The sequence below is a fragment of the Onychostoma macrolepis genome, chromosome 19, assembly GCF_012432095.1.
Source record: "Onychostoma macrolepis isolate SWU-2019 chromosome 19, ASM1243209v1, whole genome shotgun sequence".
In the NCBI taxonomy this organism is placed as follows: domain Eukaryota; kingdom Metazoa; phylum Chordata; class Actinopteri; order Cypriniformes; family Cyprinidae; genus Onychostoma; species Onychostoma macrolepis.
This window is the reverse complement of record NC_081173.1, coordinates 19,574,910-19,594,253: the sequence shown is the minus strand read 5'-3', so window position 1 is coordinate 19,594,253 and position 19,344 is coordinate 19,574,910. Positions and strand designations below refer to the sequence as shown.

At 37.2% G+C, this 19,344-nt stretch overlaps 1 protein-coding gene across 5 annotated transcripts in view; it reads right to left on the bottom strand.

The window, feature by feature from the left end:
- The window catches only part of LOC131525577 (ephrin type-A receptor 7-like), a 138,544-nt gene that overhangs the window by 104,676 nt on the left and 14,524 nt on the right, over window positions 1-19,344 (bottom strand). For all 5 annotated transcript variants that reach the window (XR_009267258.1, XM_058753387.1, XM_058753388.1 and 2 more), the window contains exons 2-3: window positions 6,843-6,907; window positions 1,516-2,185 (exon numbers count right to left, since the gene is read on the bottom strand). Coding sequence is in view for 4 of the 5 variants with exons in the window: in XM_058753387.1 (XP_058609370.1) it covers window positions 1,516-2,185; window positions 6,843-6,907 (735 nt within the window). In the remaining variant the exon portion in view is untranslated. The remainder of the gene's footprint in view (window positions 1-1,515; window positions 2,186-6,842; window positions 6,908-19,344) is intronic.

Sequence of the window (19,344 nt, the reverse complement as noted above, 5' to 3'; positions counted from 1 at the left end):
CACCATGTAGCGGCTGTTGATAACGCAGTGACGCATTGGTCAAATGACATACAGCTGTAGTGGGAGGAGAGATTCCACCACCCAAACACTGACAGACAGAAAGCTCAGAGAGCATGATACTCTCAGTCAGTGCTGACGTATTTCTGACCCTTGAAGTGAAACCGAACGGATGACTGTTAGTGTCGCTGACCCACGTCAAAGCAACTAAACAGCTGGGAGCTTCTAAAACAGTCATGTCACACAGCTAAAAATGCAATCTGACTAAATCCTCCACATTTGAAAAAAAGTTGGGTTTTAAATAAAATGAAAATGAAATTTGTCATCATTTACTCACCCTTATGATGTTCTAAAGAAATATCATTCTTAAATTAAAAGCAAAAGATTTTTGAAGAATATCGTGGCTGCTTTTTTTCAATATAATGAAAATGAATGATGACTGAGGCTGTCAAAAAAAAAAAAAGAGATGTTAAAGTCTTCTGTTGCCATATTATAGACTTGTGTAAAGACCAAAATTAACTAACTTTTTGGTAACACTATACAATATATTTTAATTTACAGTAAGATTTCTCTTGAGGTTTGATTTACTACATTAGTTTACATGCACTAACAAGAAAAAAAAAAAAAACCTTCTTCAGCATTTGTTAATCTTAGTTTAGTACATACATTATATCATTTGTCCAGCAGCATCATTAAATGTCTAGTTCTTAATTCTGTTTTATACTACCTGTACAGCACTTGGGCTTCAACATTTGAACAAAACTTGTTTTTAAATGTGCTTTATAAAAAACAAAAAACTAAACTGATCTAAACATACAATACATTAACTAACATTGACTCATTTCAAAGGTCTGACTCATAAAAATGGTCCCATTAGTTAATTAGTGAATCCAATCATATGGTCAGAAAAATTCTCTCTAAATGAGACCAATCTGGTTTTGCTTACTTATTCATTGATGCCGTTGCAATGGTTAACAGCTCACTAGATGGTAAGAATATTTATGAATAGTTCATTTTTATCAGGACTCAGAATATAGTGAACAATTCATATTGATCACTATTTTATGATATTTTAGCAGTTTTTAAAGATTAAATGTCTCAGTCCATATTAATTGTACAAACATGGACAAGATAAACACATTTTTACAAAAATTTCAGTCACACTTTATTTTAAGGTCCAATTCTCACAATTAAACCATTAACTACGACTTTTGCCTCAAACTCCTAATTTGCTGCTTATTAATAATTAGTAAGGTCGTTGATACATTAAGTCAGTCATGCAGGTGTAAAAATAAGGGTGAGTAACTCATGACAATTTGCAATTTTGCATGAACCATTACTTTAATAAACAGACCAAACCTTTCATCATCTGGCAAAACAAAACAAAACACTGATAACCTGCATAAATCATTATGAGACTACAAGGACAGCTTTGATTTCACCAAGGTCGTTGTGTGTAAAGCTCAAACCATAATGCGTTTTAAACTTTTGTGCTTCTCTTAGAAGAGTGTTTCTTACCCTCACAGCTGCTGTGTCCCTCCTCATACCCAGCGCTGCAGCTGCATTTCCCGATGGGCACCAGCCACTCCCCTTCAGCACTGCAATGCATTCTAGGAGGACTGTCCGTGTCCACCTCAGAGTTATTCACGCACGACCCTCTCACCTCCACCAGAGTCGAGAAGGCAGCTTCAGCTACCGTATCCGGGAACACTGCTAAATTCTGCACCGTTGACAAACAGCGTTTGTAGTACACTCTCACGGAAACCAGCGCCACGCACGCACCCACATCCTGGAAGGCCAGGTGGAATCCTTTACGGTTGAGATGTCCTATCTCACGGACTTCAGTGTTAAGTTTCATCTTACGTTCTCCCAAATCACCCTGCGTGAAACTTTCATCCGCCGCAATGGTGTCAATTTTGCTGTAGCGGTCTTCGCGGGTGACGCGGCCCAGGTCCCAGTCGGACTCGGCATAGAGGAGGTTGAAGGTCTCCTTACAGCTACCGGACACCCCTGGGATGCTGTTGCAGTCTCGCAGGGTGAACTGCAGCTCGATGAAGATGCGCTGGCCGCCCTGCCGCCATATCCAACCTGTCTGGAGCCAGTTGTTCTGACTGGGCTCCATCACGTTGCATACTTGATATGTGCGAATGGGCTTGTATTTCTCATCGACACCACTGATTTCCTCCCACTGAAATGAGAAAAGAGAGAGAGAAAAAAGGTTTCAAATTAAGAAATGTTTGAATAAGAATCATGGACTGTAGATCTAGACAGCTTGTTTTGCCATTTACCTCTTAACACAAAATAAAATAAAATACCTATTAGCATTGGTGTAATGTACCATCTTTTTGACTGTGCTTTAAAAATCATGGCCTTTTATCTATTAACATTACTGAAAAAATAAATAAATAAATACATTTTCAAATGCTACATGTGGTACATTAAATGCCTAGAAAGTGGACATTTTGGGGGGATATTTATATACACAGAGATGTAAATTAGTAACTTATTGCGGATATACTGTATAGGCCTAATTTTTTCAAGGAGTAAACATGTACACATCATTGTCTATATGTCAATAAGAGCATCATGTTGGCATTTATACTTATAGTGCGTACAGTTTATAAAGCTTAATGCCAAATCAGCTACAGTATATCAAACACAGAATATATTAAGACTAAAGCATCTTCAATCAGCACCACAAACAAGCTCATTGTCTTGTAGAGAGATTATAATGAGCCTCTGAAGACGAACACTCTCACAGTGTTTTCACAATTAATTGCAGTGTAATGAAGATCCTTCGTTTCTGAGGGAATTGAGCAGTTTGAATCCGCATCTGAGTTTGGCAGAGTCTCTCCACAGATACGACTATGAGTGGCAGTGAATTTCAACGCATACTGTTGAAAACCACAGAGAGATCAAACCTGCATAGCATGTATGCATGTACGTCCACGCAGCTGTGGTTGGCAACGTCTGGGAGCAGGAGACGGAGGATTTAATCGCTGTCAGGTCCAGAATTAACAAGCTAAACAAATAACAGCTTGTAGTGAGTCCCCAGCACGCAGTCGTTTTTCCTCACAGATAACGTTACGAACGACGGAACGTGTCCGTCCTGAGCTGAGCCGTCCTCTGTAAGGCTTACTGCTCATCTCAGCTATGAATCAAGCTATGCATGTAATCTTTAGCACGTGGTTTAGCATTGAGAAAGAGAGAAGAAGATGTAAGACGGGAGATAGGACACAGAAAGAGACAAATGGGGTTTATCTGGTGAGGGCAAAGCAGTCCATACTGGGATTACAGCAGGGATGAGCAAGTAATACAGTTGGGGAATCGAGACACAGAAAAGAAACAAGAAATAGACCGGTAAAAGGTAAAGATGCGGGGGAGGTGAGAGATGGAGAAAGAAATTGGGTATAGGGTGTAGCATTTGAACCAATCAGACACAATTTTTCATTAGATTTAACAAATCAATTAGTCATTAGATTAACAAATAATCACAGACCCCTCACCCAATACATACATGGGTGCCAGTATGTCTGTGAATGACTCCAAGCCCCCGGTTACCATGACAACCAGGACACTTCAGCCAGACCAGATAAACTTTATTATTAATGGCATGTTGAGAGTTCTCCCTCTCACCATCTTTGAACCTTAGGAAAGACATTATGCCATAATAATGGACTCTTCTCTAATTAATTCATAGAAAAGCCTTTCTTTGAATGAACACACATATCCTACAGGTCATTGTGTATATTATTACTGTTCTTGTATATGTGTATTGTATACTGTTTTATGCATGCTTATGATAGATCACTAGTTAATATCACCTCACTTATACCATGTTTGGTCTCTATCAATTCGTCTTCGGATGATCTAATTGAGAGTGTATATCTGTCTTTCGGATGAGACGTTAAACCGAGGTCCTGACTCTCTGTGGTCATTAAAAATCCCATGACGCTCAACGTAAAGTGTAGGGGTGTAACCCTGGTGTCCTGGCCAAAATTGCCTCCACTGGCCCTTGTCAATCATGGCCTCCTAATAATCCCCATCCACTTGATTGGCTCTATCACTCTCTCTCCTCTCCACCTGTAGCTGGTGTGTGGGGAGCGCACTGGCGCGGTTGTGCTGTGGCTGCCGTCCCATCATCCAAGTGGATGCTGCACACTGATGGTGGTTGAGAAGAGACCCCCCATATGATTGTAAAGCGCTTTGGGTGTATAGCAATACACAATAATATAATAATACACTATATAAATGCTTCATTCATTCATATTATATGTTGATACATATGCAACATATTAGTGTTCTCAGAATCTTTACTAGTTTGTATATCAACTTCCGATCCAGTTACATTTGCAAATTACCATGCTTGGAGACAAAGAGTCGTAAACTTTCCCTTCAAAAGTTCAAGACACCATTGGCTCTTTGACATCCGAAAGGAGTGACTTCTATAGCAGATAAAGCGCTCACATCAGTGACCCACCTGCCAGTCTGCAGTTCTTTTAGATCCCAAGAGGATGAGGAGGATGTGAGCTTCTCAGCAACCCTTAAGTTTTTGCGCCAGGCCTTGTGGCCTTGACTTTCCATTCAACCAAATATCCTCGGATCTCAGCAGATCTCTTTCTTAGCTCTTTTTTTCACTTTCTGCCTGGGAAGAAACTCCCAATCACCATCGAGTCAGGACATCTTTGGAATTCATCACTGTTCAACCCGGAAGAATGTGATGGCGAGTCCAAAACCTTGAAACCATCAAGATTTTCATTCGAGACTGCATCCGGACACTCGTTCAACTACCAAGGCAATGCAAGTATCGTACATTTAACTAAACTAAACAGAGGTTTAGTATAAGCTATAGGCCCCATTATAAACGGCGCTGATGGTTTTACTCCGGTGGTTAACTGACTCTTTCCATAACTGCATTCTCTGGTTTCTCTAATGGCTTCATCCATCCACTTTAGCTTTGTACGTACGCATGAGAGTATGTTTATTCGTTTGTTTGTTTAGATTAGTTATGTGTGTTAGCGTTTAGTTAATAAAGGTTTTGTGCACAAATTACATGAGTTTCTGGTTCTGCCTTGCAAATTATTGTCCCTTTATGATTTTGACCCTTGCTACATGCTCTAATGCATTAATAGGAAAGTATTTTCTGTGGCCACGGAAATATCCTTTCTTAGAGTTGATATGAACTTACACTGAATGTTCGCTGGACAAACAGATTAGTTGATGGCAATTTAATTCTGCTAGTTACTACTTGCAGCTGATATAAATAATTGTAATTAATCATAATTATTTATATACATTTCCCTTTTGAGCTAATTTGCTATAAGGGTTTAGCCCAAAATCCCATTGAACAGCAACTACATTGATGTATGTCTAACAAATCTCAAGTACATCATAACACATTAACACTAGATTGTGAATCTCAAGTCAGATATGACTGAAACCAATGACTTGCAATTCAGTGAATGAGTCAGATGTTAATTCAGTAAACACTTTGAATGATTCAGTCAGAATGTGAGCAGTTTTAGATCAATGGCTTCATCGTTTAGATCAATTCATTAAACAGAACCAGACCACAGGTCTGGATTATACTGGTTTACAGCCGTTGTGTCCCAACAGAAGCATCTGAATTTTATGTGCTGAGAAATAGGCGAGTATTTTAGAATTTAGTGTGGTATTCCATCCACATTGGTGAAGGATTAGAGATATTCATGAACCATTAATGTCATAAAATTAATCTGGTTCTGTTATTTATCTATTTACCTATCTATAGTATTTATATGTTTTATTCTTTTTTTTTAAACAAATGGAACAGCTTTCTGAATAAACAGATTATACTGAGTCTGGGTTATTACTAGCAAATTCAAATGTATTTATTTATTTAAATTAGGATTGGGACTCAGGGAACTCTTATTAAAAACAGTTTTATTAAACATACTTACACAATTTACATATTACAAATGCAAAATTAGTATGCAGGCAATGAACAAGGGATGAAACTAAAAATTATTTTGATAAACAATTAACCAGTCTTGATTAATTGGATTAAAAAAAATCCCATCTTACTTTATTTTATTTTGTATTTTATTTAAAAAAAAGAAAAAAAAAGTTATTACTGTGGTCCCATTATATTGCGCTCCATCTGTTTGTTCAATTCAATTCAGTTCAATACAGGATACTTTATTGTCCCTGCAGGGAAATTTGTCTCGGACTCATGGTGCTCACATTCACACTGTCCGGTCATTTTTGTAGAAACACAATGGCTAGAACACAACAACTTTATTACATCCTTCAGTACACAGACAATAGACAAGAATATACTCAGAAATAAAATACAAGCCTAACACATAAAAATCTATTAGACAATACAACCTCGTAAAAAAAAAAAAAAAACCATCCTAAAAAAACTATTACACTCAACTTCTTCAGCATTATGCAAAATGGAATACAAGAATAAAGATAAAAAGTAAGTGGGGAATGCGCTGAGGAAACACGTCTATAACACATTAAACAGCGACCCGCATCAAACGTTGTTTATTAATTTGTTTAAAGCTCTTGATATAAAAGTACTCTGCTTGGTTTTGCATTTACTTCCCGCAGAAGCTTACACTGTGACATCTGCTATGTTTCATATGCGTTTCATAGAAAGTTTCAAAAGTGTTACTCACTACTGTAAAGTGACATGACTGGTGGATGTTTTCCATAATCACTTTGTTGTTAATTATTTTCATTTTCAATTGTTATCAATTTTATCATTTATTGTTTCAGCCTCACAATGAACTATATGATGGTTTTAATGGTATAGTCTACATCTACGATGATCTAATGAATAATCATGAAGGTCTTACCCCATTAGAAGGATATGAGGTCCAACCCAGCTCTGCCTGGGACTCCTTAGAATTCAGCAAGACAACTGTAGGAAAAAACAAATCAAGAGAGAAACAATATAAGAACTGATTAGGTATCAGAATCACTAAATCGCAATTATATGTTGTGCATTTTCTTTCTCAGTGTCAGAACACAGAGCTGATACTAGTGTTCAATAATAATGAACACACAGTCCCAGAGGACAGGCTGTTGATCTGGAGGGTGACTGCATCAGAGGAGCATTAGAGCTCAAATGGGGACTGACAGACCTGCAGAGCTGCACTTAGCGAAATGAAGTGATAATGCTGGACAGCTTTGCAAAGCACAAGAATCTTGACAGATTTCAGCCAGAGAATAAGGTCTGTGGTACAATGTGCTGGTTTAACATTTAAACATTAATTTTCTAAAGAGAAAATAAATGTTTTACAACACCACCATGATGCAATATAGCCCAAGAGGCCTGTGAAGCAAATTCATGTTGGCATTTGTCATTTCTGCAGCATTTCTACAATTACAGAGCCCTAATGTGAAACTCTGCTTATAAACTAAATTAAAATGAGCAGTGAACCCTTGAATGTTGTTATTCAGCAATTCGGACAAGTACAAGACTGTGTAAACTAACTCGGGCAAGCTGAAACACTTTAAAAAGATGCCCTTGAAACAAATAGAGCCTGGGCTCTAAATCAGCACCTTGGATAAGGCTCGTCAGGATGAAGCCAATAATTCAGAACCACAGACAACACCCAGTACTCAGAAACACAGTATAAGCACCTTGGACAGCGACATGACTGTAGGGCCAGTTCAGCACTACTGCCTTTCATTCCTAAAACACACTGCCTAAATCTGCACAAAACAAGAAGGTTTATAAGGGCAAACATGTCTTTTTTTGATGCTAAAGTATTTTTTTCCAGAGTAATGTGCAAAGACAAATACATTTGCAAAGAGTATAAACACTATGGCTCTGTGATGCTGTGGTTTGTTTAAGCAGTCGAACATGTCAACTTATAGGTCACCAATGGTGTGTGTTTGGGGTGGGACTATTTGTCCACTAATTCTATTTAGAAATAATCATAATTTTTTTTTAATTATGGAGAAGCAAGGGTTCACTGCAGAAGTTGCATATGTTCTCTATAGCTTCAACCATAAATATACAATATTCTGTGAACAATTCAAGTGAACTACAAAAGTTTGTGGTCTGCAATTTTTTACATTTTTGAAAGAAGTCTCTTTCAAGAAGAATTCTCACCAATGCAGTATTTACTTGATCAAAAATACAGTAAAATGGTAATATTGTGAAATATTATTCCAAATTTAAAAATTTGCTTTCTATTCTAATAGATTTTAAAATGTAACTCATTCTTTAATATATTAGATATTATTACTTAAATTTATTAATAATTATTCATATTAAAATGATCGAAAACCACTAATACTATAATATTACTCTGCAAAATTATGAAAAGTACAGTATGTGGGTGCATTAACTAGTCAAACATACACTGTAAACATTTCACTGTTAAATTACAGTAAACTACTGGCAGCTAGATTCACCAGCATATGCTGTCATTTTACAGTGTACCTACTGTAATCTGCAACAACAGTTTATTACTGTAAAAAATATTACAGTACAGTGCCATAGAAAATATAAGCTTTACAGTATAATACTGTCATTACACTGTTATTTTAGTATTCCAACTGTAAATTCATAAGCTCTTTATTACTGTAAAATGTATTAAAGTACTGTAGAATGTGATCTTAACATTGTACCACTGCTAGAAGCTAATGATTCAAAATTACTTGAACACAAATTGCTCGGACAACAGATGGCTTTAAAACATTAGGCTTTTATTAGATCATTATTAATGACACTGTTTCCACTTCACCAGTGAGACTGGACTGAACAACAAAATGCTATGACTTCTGGTTGCAGAACATCTGACTTAACCTTACTAAATACTGTCCCACTCAAAGTTCATGAGGTTTTTATAAAACCTTGCCCTGTCTTCATCGACACCACCGTCCCTTGGCTGGCCTTTGTTTCTCTCTCGTGGTTCACACCAATGAAGTGCCTAAAATGTAATAATAGAGAAATATGGGTTGTTAGGCATGGCAAGTAAAGATAAGTAAAGTAAAGTAACAGGGGTCCTACTGTGTTTGAGAGAAATAATAAGGAGAGAGGAGGGGTGGGAGGTAAAAAGAGAGAACGACTATTTCTGAACAAAGCTGGGAAGAGGAGCAAAAAAAAAAAAATAAAATAAATAAAATAAAACAATATTTACCTTTGAATAAACTCCAATGTCCTTGTAGCTTTCTCTTGGTTTTGTAAGTTGAAGACCGTAGCTGGCTTTCAATACTGATCATCCAACCTCCAATTGTGACTTCGTCACCAGCAACTGATGCAGACAACAATAATAGTTAATGTTCAGAAACATTATGAAATATAGGTATCAGCCTACACACCGTAACAGCAAAATAATCTAACTAGACCAACACAGACAATCTTTAAGGTTCTCTCTGACAGAATAATAAAATAATTATGGTATAATTATAACTGTTAGCATAACTTTAATTCACATTTCAATAAACCGCACAACAAATGGTAAAATAAAGCCCAGTCACACAGATTTTACAAAAAAAATTCAATGGATGATCACATATACCACGGACATTTGATTAGATTGCAAAATAACAAAATGTTAAACTCGAATGAACAAGCTTGCTAACTTAGTTAGCTGATTTGTTTATGGTTAACTGGATATGAAAATAAAACAATCGAACTGTTATTGGTAACTTCATTCAATTAAAAGATATAACAGTGTGTAAATAATATCACAGGCTAAACTGACTTTGATAAAAATCGCAATTACCTTAGCCGGCGAGTAGAAAAGCAAGCCGGTGAATGCGTCGTCCATTTCGATGCTGGCAGCTCACAATAATTGTCTTTAATTCTGCTTCTTATTCTTTCTCTCATTAATAAAATATTGTAGATCAGTCATTTTAAACCTGCATGAGTGCACACCTCTTGAGTGTTGATGGGAGTTGATGTGTCGTGGGTTTGCTCAGATGAGTTATGAGCAGGCTCAAGCAACAACATCACACGTCTGACTAGACTAAAAAAAATAAATACTGTATTATACCTTTAAGACTGAACAGTAATTTGCTGTTAATATTTTATCACCATTTACAGTATTTAACTGTATTTACATAGAACAGTACATTACTGTAGACAATTCCCTGTATTTTTACAGCCATTTTATACAGTGTATATTTATATATTATATAGTATATTACACAGCATATAAGTTTGACTACAAACTTTTGAATGGAAGTATATGTTTGCCTAGTTAGTGTTTTAAAGGGCCCACATTCTGCCACATACCTGCCCTCATTTTGCCAAACATGGTGGGTTACCAGAAGCTGAATTATTCATTATTTATTGCTACCAAAATGTTTGTTTCTCTTTGCTTAGCTCTCTGCTGTCAAACACACAGTCACGTGAGCCCAGCAAAATGCCACCACTGAAGCAGACTCTGTACTCACACACGCACACGCCTCTGACATCACAACTCTAGTCTGAATGCCACTTCACAAAAAGCCAGATGAGCTGCAGAAGGCTCCTTCAGAGGAGCTGTGCACTTCTGCCGCGAGAGCACTTGTATCTTACAGCATGACTTAGAGCATTTTTTAGCCTTGTAGATTTGCAGTTACTGCCAAGGGGAAAAAATACAAATAAAAAAAATCTGAAAAAGTACTGAGAGGTGAGTATTTTATGTTCCCAAGGTTTTCTGTGGTAAACAGACATAAATTTCACAGTGTTCTGACTTTGCTTCAGTTGGTTTGAGTGGGGGGGTTTTTTCACCCTCAGAACAGCTGTTGCTTGGTCTCTCCACTTTTAGGGGACAAGATGCCATTTGATTTCTGCTGACACGGGCCCCCTACTGATCTAACCTTCAAGAGTCACACAGAAAAGCAGAAAGAGAGACTGTACCAGACTAAGTTATACTACACAATGCAGTGAGAGAGACACAGTGAGTGAGGTCAGACTAAAGAGACAGAAAAACAGCAAAAAATATGAAAACAAGGAGGAATTATTCACCCAAAAATTAAAAATCATTTACTTGCCTCATGTCATTCCAAACCCATTTGTCTTTCTTTTGTGGAACAAAAATGGATAGATTTTAAAATGTGCTCTTAATAAAATCTGTTTTCTAAATGCAAGTGATTGATCTTTTTGTGAACGATTTATCCATGCATATGTTCTATTTTTTTTGTTTTTTGTTTGTTTGTTTGTTTTTAAAGAGAGCTAGTAACTTTTTAAATCAAAATGTCATAACTCAATCTTCCAGTGAAGATTTTGATGTATACAAGATTTCTCTTATAATTTTGTATGCTGCCCTCTTCTTACAATTGAGCTCACATTCAGATCTGCCTCCATCCAACCGACGGATCCAAATCTCCATCCTACATATTTTTCTCTTTCATTAATCTGTTTCACTCTGATGTATATAACAATATGGAAGATCATCACAGCTTTAAAGTCACTCTCGTCCGTGCTATTAATGGATCTTTCAAGCATCCAAAAAAACGCAAAAGCAGCATAAAAGTGTCATAAAACTCAAGCGCTATATTCCAAATAATTTGAAATGATGCAATAGATTTTTTTTTTTTTTTTGACAGTCATAGTCCCCAACTCACTATACAAAAAAAAAAAAAAAAGAAAAAAAAAAAAAAAAAAAAAAAAAAAAGAGTAGCTTGGACATTCTGCTAAACGTTTCATTTTATGTTCTACAGAAGAAATTCACTAAAACAGGTTTGGAATGACATGAATGTGAGTAAATGACAAAGTTTTAATTTTAACGAACTATTCCATTACATCAAGCCGAAGTGATCCAGAACGTCATTCCGGGGCTTTTGATTCCAACAATACACACATTCTGTCTCTATTTAGCGAATGTACTCACCCCAAATAACCTTCATTACATTAAGCACTATTCTTCCCTCAAGACATTAGCAGAACCTGGGAGCAGAATTATTCCCTCATCCCCAAAAACCCAAATTAACCTCTGAAGAGAGGTCACAAACAAAGACTCGACAGAAAGAGGACTGACTGAAGATTGTGCTTATGTCACAAGGGCACTAATCTCCCTGTCAAACCCAACACACTTATGTAAATCCCAGCGAAAGAATTATAATATGAGAACCATAAAATTCAATAGAGGGGATTAACCACATGTTGTTAAACTCGCTTCCATGCAGCTTATCTGCATATATACATAAAGCACGCGCAGGCTCAGAATGCACCAATCAGAGTCCAGAGACCTGTGGGACACTCATCGGCCAAACATTATCCCTCTAATAAGCACACACACACACACACTCTCACACTCACACAAACTTAAATGGACTCTCTCTGTCCATGCGTGCGCTAGTGGTCGTTAAAGCCAACCGAATGGCAAAGCGCATTAAGTTGAAGCCCCACACAGACCTTTATGACCTCATTAAACTTTCAGCTTTGCCATTGGGGTCTAAAGAGCGCTCGCTTTTCTCTAGGGTTCTATGGAAACGTTCGCACGTACGCGCACAAGCCACTGAATCATAATAACAGCTGTTTGCCTGGGTTTCCGCACAGGAGGAGGCGTATTCACGAGGACCTCGCAGTCATTCTCGCTCTTCTTTCTGATCAGCTTGGCATCGTTTCGAAATGGGTCACGGTGGCGAACGCCCGCTTTTAAAAACACAACACGACATCCTTCCTAAAACCGACTTGCTTGGCTCTTACGTTATCTTGACATCGCAAGGCTTGGAGGCAGTCATAAATGAAACGCTGTTTTCAGGAAAGGAGGGTTGAGCGGAAGTCGAGGTGCAAGAGATTTTCAGCGGTTGGTCAGTGAGAATGGCTTGAGTCATGGGCTGTGACCGTGTGGGGTCCGGTTATGGCAAGTCCATGTGCTGACAGAGATGTGAGTGACAGCTTCCTATTGATTCAGTCTCCCTAAATGCTGAAGCTTGGCTCGCTCGTAACGTCATCATCTACCCACGAGATCCTTTGAGCTGTCAGAGTGAAGAGAAATAAGTTAATGTGCTTAACAAGTGATTTGCGGTCATTAAATGGTCATGGAATGACTTAAGACTGACATGCACAGTTTTGAAAGCTGCTTTGCTTCATGTTCTGTGAAGATGATTTGGAATTAAGCAAGTAAAGGCATATTTTTACTTGTGTACAGTATATGAGGAGGGCTGGGGAAGCATCAGAAGATGTATGAGAGATGGCATATGAGGAATCAAAAATTCTGCCACATCTGGCAATAGCGAGTGAATTGAGAAAATGTAACTAAATTTAAAAAAAAAATTTCTTCAAACATAAAACAAGTTAAAGTTTGGGGTCAGTAGAATATTTCCATTGCAAATAAAAGCTGCTCTTTTGAGCTTTCCATTCATCAGGAATCCTAAATAAATGTATCACTGTTTCTACAAAAACATTAAGCAGCACAACTGATTTCCACATTAAATCATAATAAGAAGTTTCTTGAGCAGCAAATCAGCATTTTACAATGATTTTGGAAGGATCATGTGACACTGAAGACTGAAGTAATGAGTGCTAAAAATTCAGCTTTGACGTCACAAAAATAAATTACATTTTAAAATATATTCAAATAGAAAACTTTTTTTTTTTTTAAGTTGTACAAAATGTAACATTTTTACTGTATTTTAGAATAAATAAATGCAGCCTTGATGAGCATCTTTCAAAAATACACATAAAAATCTTATCAATCCCAAACTTTTATAGTACGAGTATAAAAATGCTATATATAGTATAAAATGGTGAAATAGAGTTTAATGACTGGTGAGAAGCATGCATACATTTACCCTACAATTTAAAATTTATTTTACCATTATATTTAAGCCTTATTTTTTATATACTACAAAATATGCATTTACACAGACTTTTTTTAGTGCTATCCCAAGCAAAATTGCCTATACAGCCAGGTTCATCACAAATCCATAATTCCTCATTTTAAAATACATGTCACGAATGAAGACAGCAGTCGCCAATAAGGGTTAGGCTGAGAGCAGGCAGGTCATGTGACCAACTCCCAGAGTGGAGAGTGCTGTCAGCCAGAGCATGTGCTTACATAACGAGTTATGAGATGTGAGCCAAGTCAAAATGATTAGAAAGCATCAAAGAGACAACAGACAGCTCTGACTAATGCACATTCAAAGTGACAGAAATGTTCTACTAGCAAAAATGTTGTACAACTAGAATTTTACATCTTCTGAAGAAATATTGAGTTTTGAGTGGATGTTAGGCGGTTGACTACTACCAATAATAAGAAAGCACACATGCACAACCCTTGAGCATCCACAAGTTCTCAGAACCACACACACACACACACACACTTGTTTCTCAACCTCTTGTCCCACTTAACCTTTGTGCTGATTGCTGTGTTTTTTTAAATGTCATGGTGGGCCCTCTGTGTTAACCGGAGCTCTTTTCTGAGTGAGAGGACAGTTTTAGTGGAGCTTTCAGACACACCTCAATAATTGAAGCCGTATCGTTGCTGGTACCGCCATTTCATCTGGCCAAGTAGAGCAAAAGAATGTTTTATTCAGATGAGAGCTGCTTGTTTGTGAGCAAAACAGGATGCTTGTGCCGACTATGCCACAGCAGTTAGGATTTCTGTAGCTATAGCCACTGTTTGGCATCTCCCTCTCTCGCCCTTTGTGTTCCTGTCCATGTTGGTCAGGATTTTCCTCTTATGAAGTCAAGAGGGCTTAATTCAGTTGGGGTTTGCATCAGAACGGTTTACTGTGCTGTTTGAGATCACTGTAACATGAGATTATGGAGAACTTACTGGACAGAAGTAAACTTTCGCTCAAAGTTAATGATAAAGATGAGAGCTGCATCAAAATAGTTATAAAAAAAGTGTATTGAAAAGCAATTTATAAAGAAAATAATTGAGTTATAAAGAAATGCCAACACTCTTAAATATACACTGCTCTTCAAAAGTTTGGGGCCGATACGATTTTTTGGTAACACTTTATTTTAAGGTGTCCCATTTACACGTTATTATAATGGTAAGTACTTGTAACAATTAATTATACATAATTACATCCTAGTAACCCAAGTATTCCTATCCCTAACCATACAGCAAGTACATGTAGTCAATTAATATTACTCATTACTTAAATGTATATTTACACTGTAACAAAGACACCTTAAAATAAAGTGTAACAGATTTTTATTTAGTACTTTTAAGAGGCAAGCATGCATTGATTAAAAATGACAGTAAACAGGTTTATAATTTTACAAAAGATCTCCATTTCAGTTAAACGCTGTTCTTTTGAACTATATGTTCATCAAAACAATCCTAAAAGAAAAAGTAACATGGTTTCCACAAAAATATTAAGTAGCGCAACTGTGTTGTTAATATTGATAACATAATATACAGATTTCTGAGCACCAAATCAGCATATTAATGATTTCTAAAAGATTATACGACACATTCAGCTTTGCCATCACAGTAAAACATAAAAGGAGTCATTTATAATTATTATTTTAAATAATGTTTTAAAAAAAATTACTGTTTCACTGCATTTCGATCATTTTACTATATTTTTGATCATATAAATGCAGTATTTTGAAAATACTTTTCAAAAACGATTTAAAAATTATACCGAGCCCAAACTTTTGATTGCTAGTTTATAATGCCATTGCAAATTTTAAATAACATTTACAGTATTTGAGTGTCTCCTGATTTTCTAGGTTCTGTTCCAACCAAGAATTTAGGAAAGGAAAGGAGGACAGTGTAAGGGAACAACTCCTCCCCCATCCCTAAATCTCCTTCTCTCTCTCTCTCTCTCTGTCGTTGTTAATAAGCAACAGAGTCAAAAATGTGGAAGAGTGGTTACGTAAGTGGAAGAGAGAGAGGGAAAGACTTTTTTCCCCCGCTCTCAATTTAGGAATCCACTTTAGATCAAATTAGACTCTGATTCTCGCCACATTACCACATCACCTCCCTTTCACGCCCCTGACAGGAGGAGGGCCGTTCCTCTCTCCAGCACTCCCACCTGTCTCATTCATTCATCCTCAAAGACGACGACTTCACCTGCCCTTGTATCTTCTCCTCCTCCTCTCTAACACACTAAATGTCGGATTACAGAGGCGTCATTGAAGATAATATGAGGATGTGGATTAAATTTTCCTTTGCTGTCCACACATCCACACACTCCCACCCATGGCAGTTTGAGGGGTGGGCTTATGTTCAGAATGCTTTATGTCATCAAACCAAGCATAGTCACTGATGTTAATCTTGACTGACAGTCTAAAATTAGTTACTTTCCCTTACACTGGGACATGAGCATACACAGAGATACTACAACTGCTTGTCATTTAAATAGTAGAAACACACACTGATAAATTAGTGTAAACTTAAATGCATAAAGAAAAATTCTAAGCTAAATATCAGCAAAATGAGGAGCTAAGCATAGCATGGAGCATCCCGTGAAAATAAGTCGACCACACCCAAAGTTATAGGCATGTGAATATTTGATTTTACCACTAGGTGGCACTGGCTCAAAACTTCTCAGGCTCCTTCAGGGCATCGTGTTGGTGACCGAATCTAAAGAGTTTTGTGATTTTGGGCCAAACCACTGAGAAGTTATAAGCAAAAATAGCCATTTTTCATATCTCCTGACCACTAGGGGGCACCGTGCCGAAACACTGCAGGTAGTCTCAGGTCATGCTTGTTATAACACTCACCAAGTTTGGTCTCAATACGCCAAACCGTTGTGGAGATATCGCCTCAGATCCATTTTTGTGTGCTTTTCATAGAATTCGTTCACGCGTTATTTGAGAACGGTTTGACTAATCGACTTGAATTCCAAAACTTTTTGCCAGCATGGTCTGTAGTTGAGCTGAGCCAATTTTGGTGAAAATCGGACAAACCGTCTAGGACGAGTTCGAAAAAGTAGGTTTTACGAACAATTAAAAATAGCGAAAAAACTAAACCTTGCTATTTTTAAATTTTGGAATGCATTCAACTCGACTTGAGCCAAGGATTCAGAGGAAAAAAGAATTTTCCTTTTAACTTAAAAAAGTTATTAGCATAAACATGAGTGAAACTTTGGACAAGTGGTGGCGCTAGAGAGTTTGAGTTAGAGACTCCAAACTTGCTGTGGTTAGTATTGAGACTGTCCTCTATCAGTGTGCCAAATTTTACAACTTTCCCGCAATCGGTTCTATGGGCTGCTATAGACGCAATGGCGGAAGAAGAAACAGAAGAATAAGAATGCCAACGGACACAATAGGTGCCTACACACCTTCGGTGCTTGGCCCCTAAAAATACAACACAGTCATGTTTTGAAAACCATTATGATACACTTTAATTTAAAACATAACAAATAGTGTCTAATTTTGTAATAATGCATTCAATTGAACAAAAGTGACACTGTTACAAAATATTTCCATTTCAAACAAATGCTTTCTTTGAACTTACCATTCAAAGAATAAAATCATGGTTTCAAACAAAACAAACATTAAGCAACACATCTGTTTTCAACATTGATAAGAAATGTTTCTTGCGCAGCAAATCAGCATAGTAGAATCATTTCTGAAGGATCATGTGACATGGAAGTCTGGAGTAATGGCTGCTAAAAATTCAGCTTATCCATCACAGGAATAAATTACATTTTAAAATATAGGCCTATTAAAATAGAAAATAATTAATTTAAATTGTAATATTTCATAATAGTACTGTTTTTACTGTATCTAGTTAATGCAGCCTCGGTGAGCATAAGATACTTCATTCCAAAACAATTAAAAATCTTACTAACCCCAAAAAATTTGAAAATGTAAAGTGTGTAGCCTGTGAAAAAGAAATGAATGAAATAAGAGAACAACTCCAAACCAAACTCTTCCAAATTAACACTCAAATCACATCCATCCAACCCCTCTCATCATATCATATCATCAGTCCAAACTCTCTAACTCTCCCCAACCCCCTCCGTCTTTCCATTATTACTATAGACATTGATCCCCATCCTGTTGATGAATGAAGGCAAGTCAAAGGTGTGTGTCTGAGAGACAGATAGAGAGAGACGGAAAGGTCTGGGGTCGAGAGAGAACGGAGCCCGACCAGCCATCCATCAATACGGCACATCACGGAACCGCAGAAATCCATACTCTCGACAGCTGATCAATCAATAGGCAGCACAACCGGGCGGCTTGTAAAAGAATACGGCCAGGCGAGTCGATAAGTTAGAATAACAGGTCTGTGCCTGTTAAACTGCGGAAAGATGGAGGGATGAATGGATGGCAGGCGGGACAGAAAGCTTGTCCTCACCGAAGTGTGCTCAGTGGATAGATGACGGGGGAATATATCAGTCGCAATGACGTCTGCGCTGCAGGGTCCCTTTAATCTCTGATGGGAACAGACTCTCTACTTATCGTAATATAGGCTAATACAAAATAAAAACACAAAGTAAAAAAAAAAAAATAAAAAATAAAAAAAGATTTAAATATAGTTAGGAATATACCAGAAATTTCAAGCAACATCCTATAAAAGTATAAATCCAAGGTCTCATAATAGATGCTGCTTATCTTTCTCTTCTTCCATCTGAAGTCGATGCTTTTCGTTATCATTTGTACAACTGTCAGATCTCATTGCTCAGCTGTCTCACATTGTCTCGATTCATTTATTCCATGATTGTTTATTTACTTATCTGTGAGGTAGATAATTTGAGCATATTAATCCACAAATGCCTTGTTTCAAAAAAAGGGGGGAAAAATCCACTAATTATGTAAATCAGGTGCAGAATGGCTCCCTTCAGCTTGTTTGGATTTAATTAGATGGCTCTTATTGCTTCTTTCCACAGGCCTGTTGATCTAGCCACTGTCCCCGTGTTCATAGTAAGGCCATTAAAAAGACAAGTCTTATTCTGGATTGTGGCCTCTGTGCACTCTGTGTTTTCTTAGAAATGGAAGAACAGATGGAATCGTCATGGAGTGAATCACACCTCCGCATGACTAAAGATCTCTTTGTGTATGACTAAACTTTTGTCAGTCATACCGACCTATCAAAAACTTGGGTGCTGAAGCCAAAATATCAAATGACAATACTTTTACTCACATGTGGCTAAAACATGTTTGGGATTCTTACAGTAAATCAGCACAAGAGTTCATTGTCTAGATGAAGAGTGGAAAGTTTACTACAGTAGTACAGCAAGAAGCACTTCTGACAAGATCCAATCTAAATCCAATGAACACTTTACTATCCCATGAGGCTACGGAAGAAGATTTGCGAATGGTTCATGCTGGTAGGTAACATGGCAATGACAACTTGACAAATGTAGTACATCTTATACTACACACATTCATACTATATAGAACATACTTTTTCGAAAAGACTTATCCAAAAGAAGTATGTGATTTTGGATGCAGCCTTTGTGAACCACATCATGTAAGTGCTGATGAATCTTCATGTT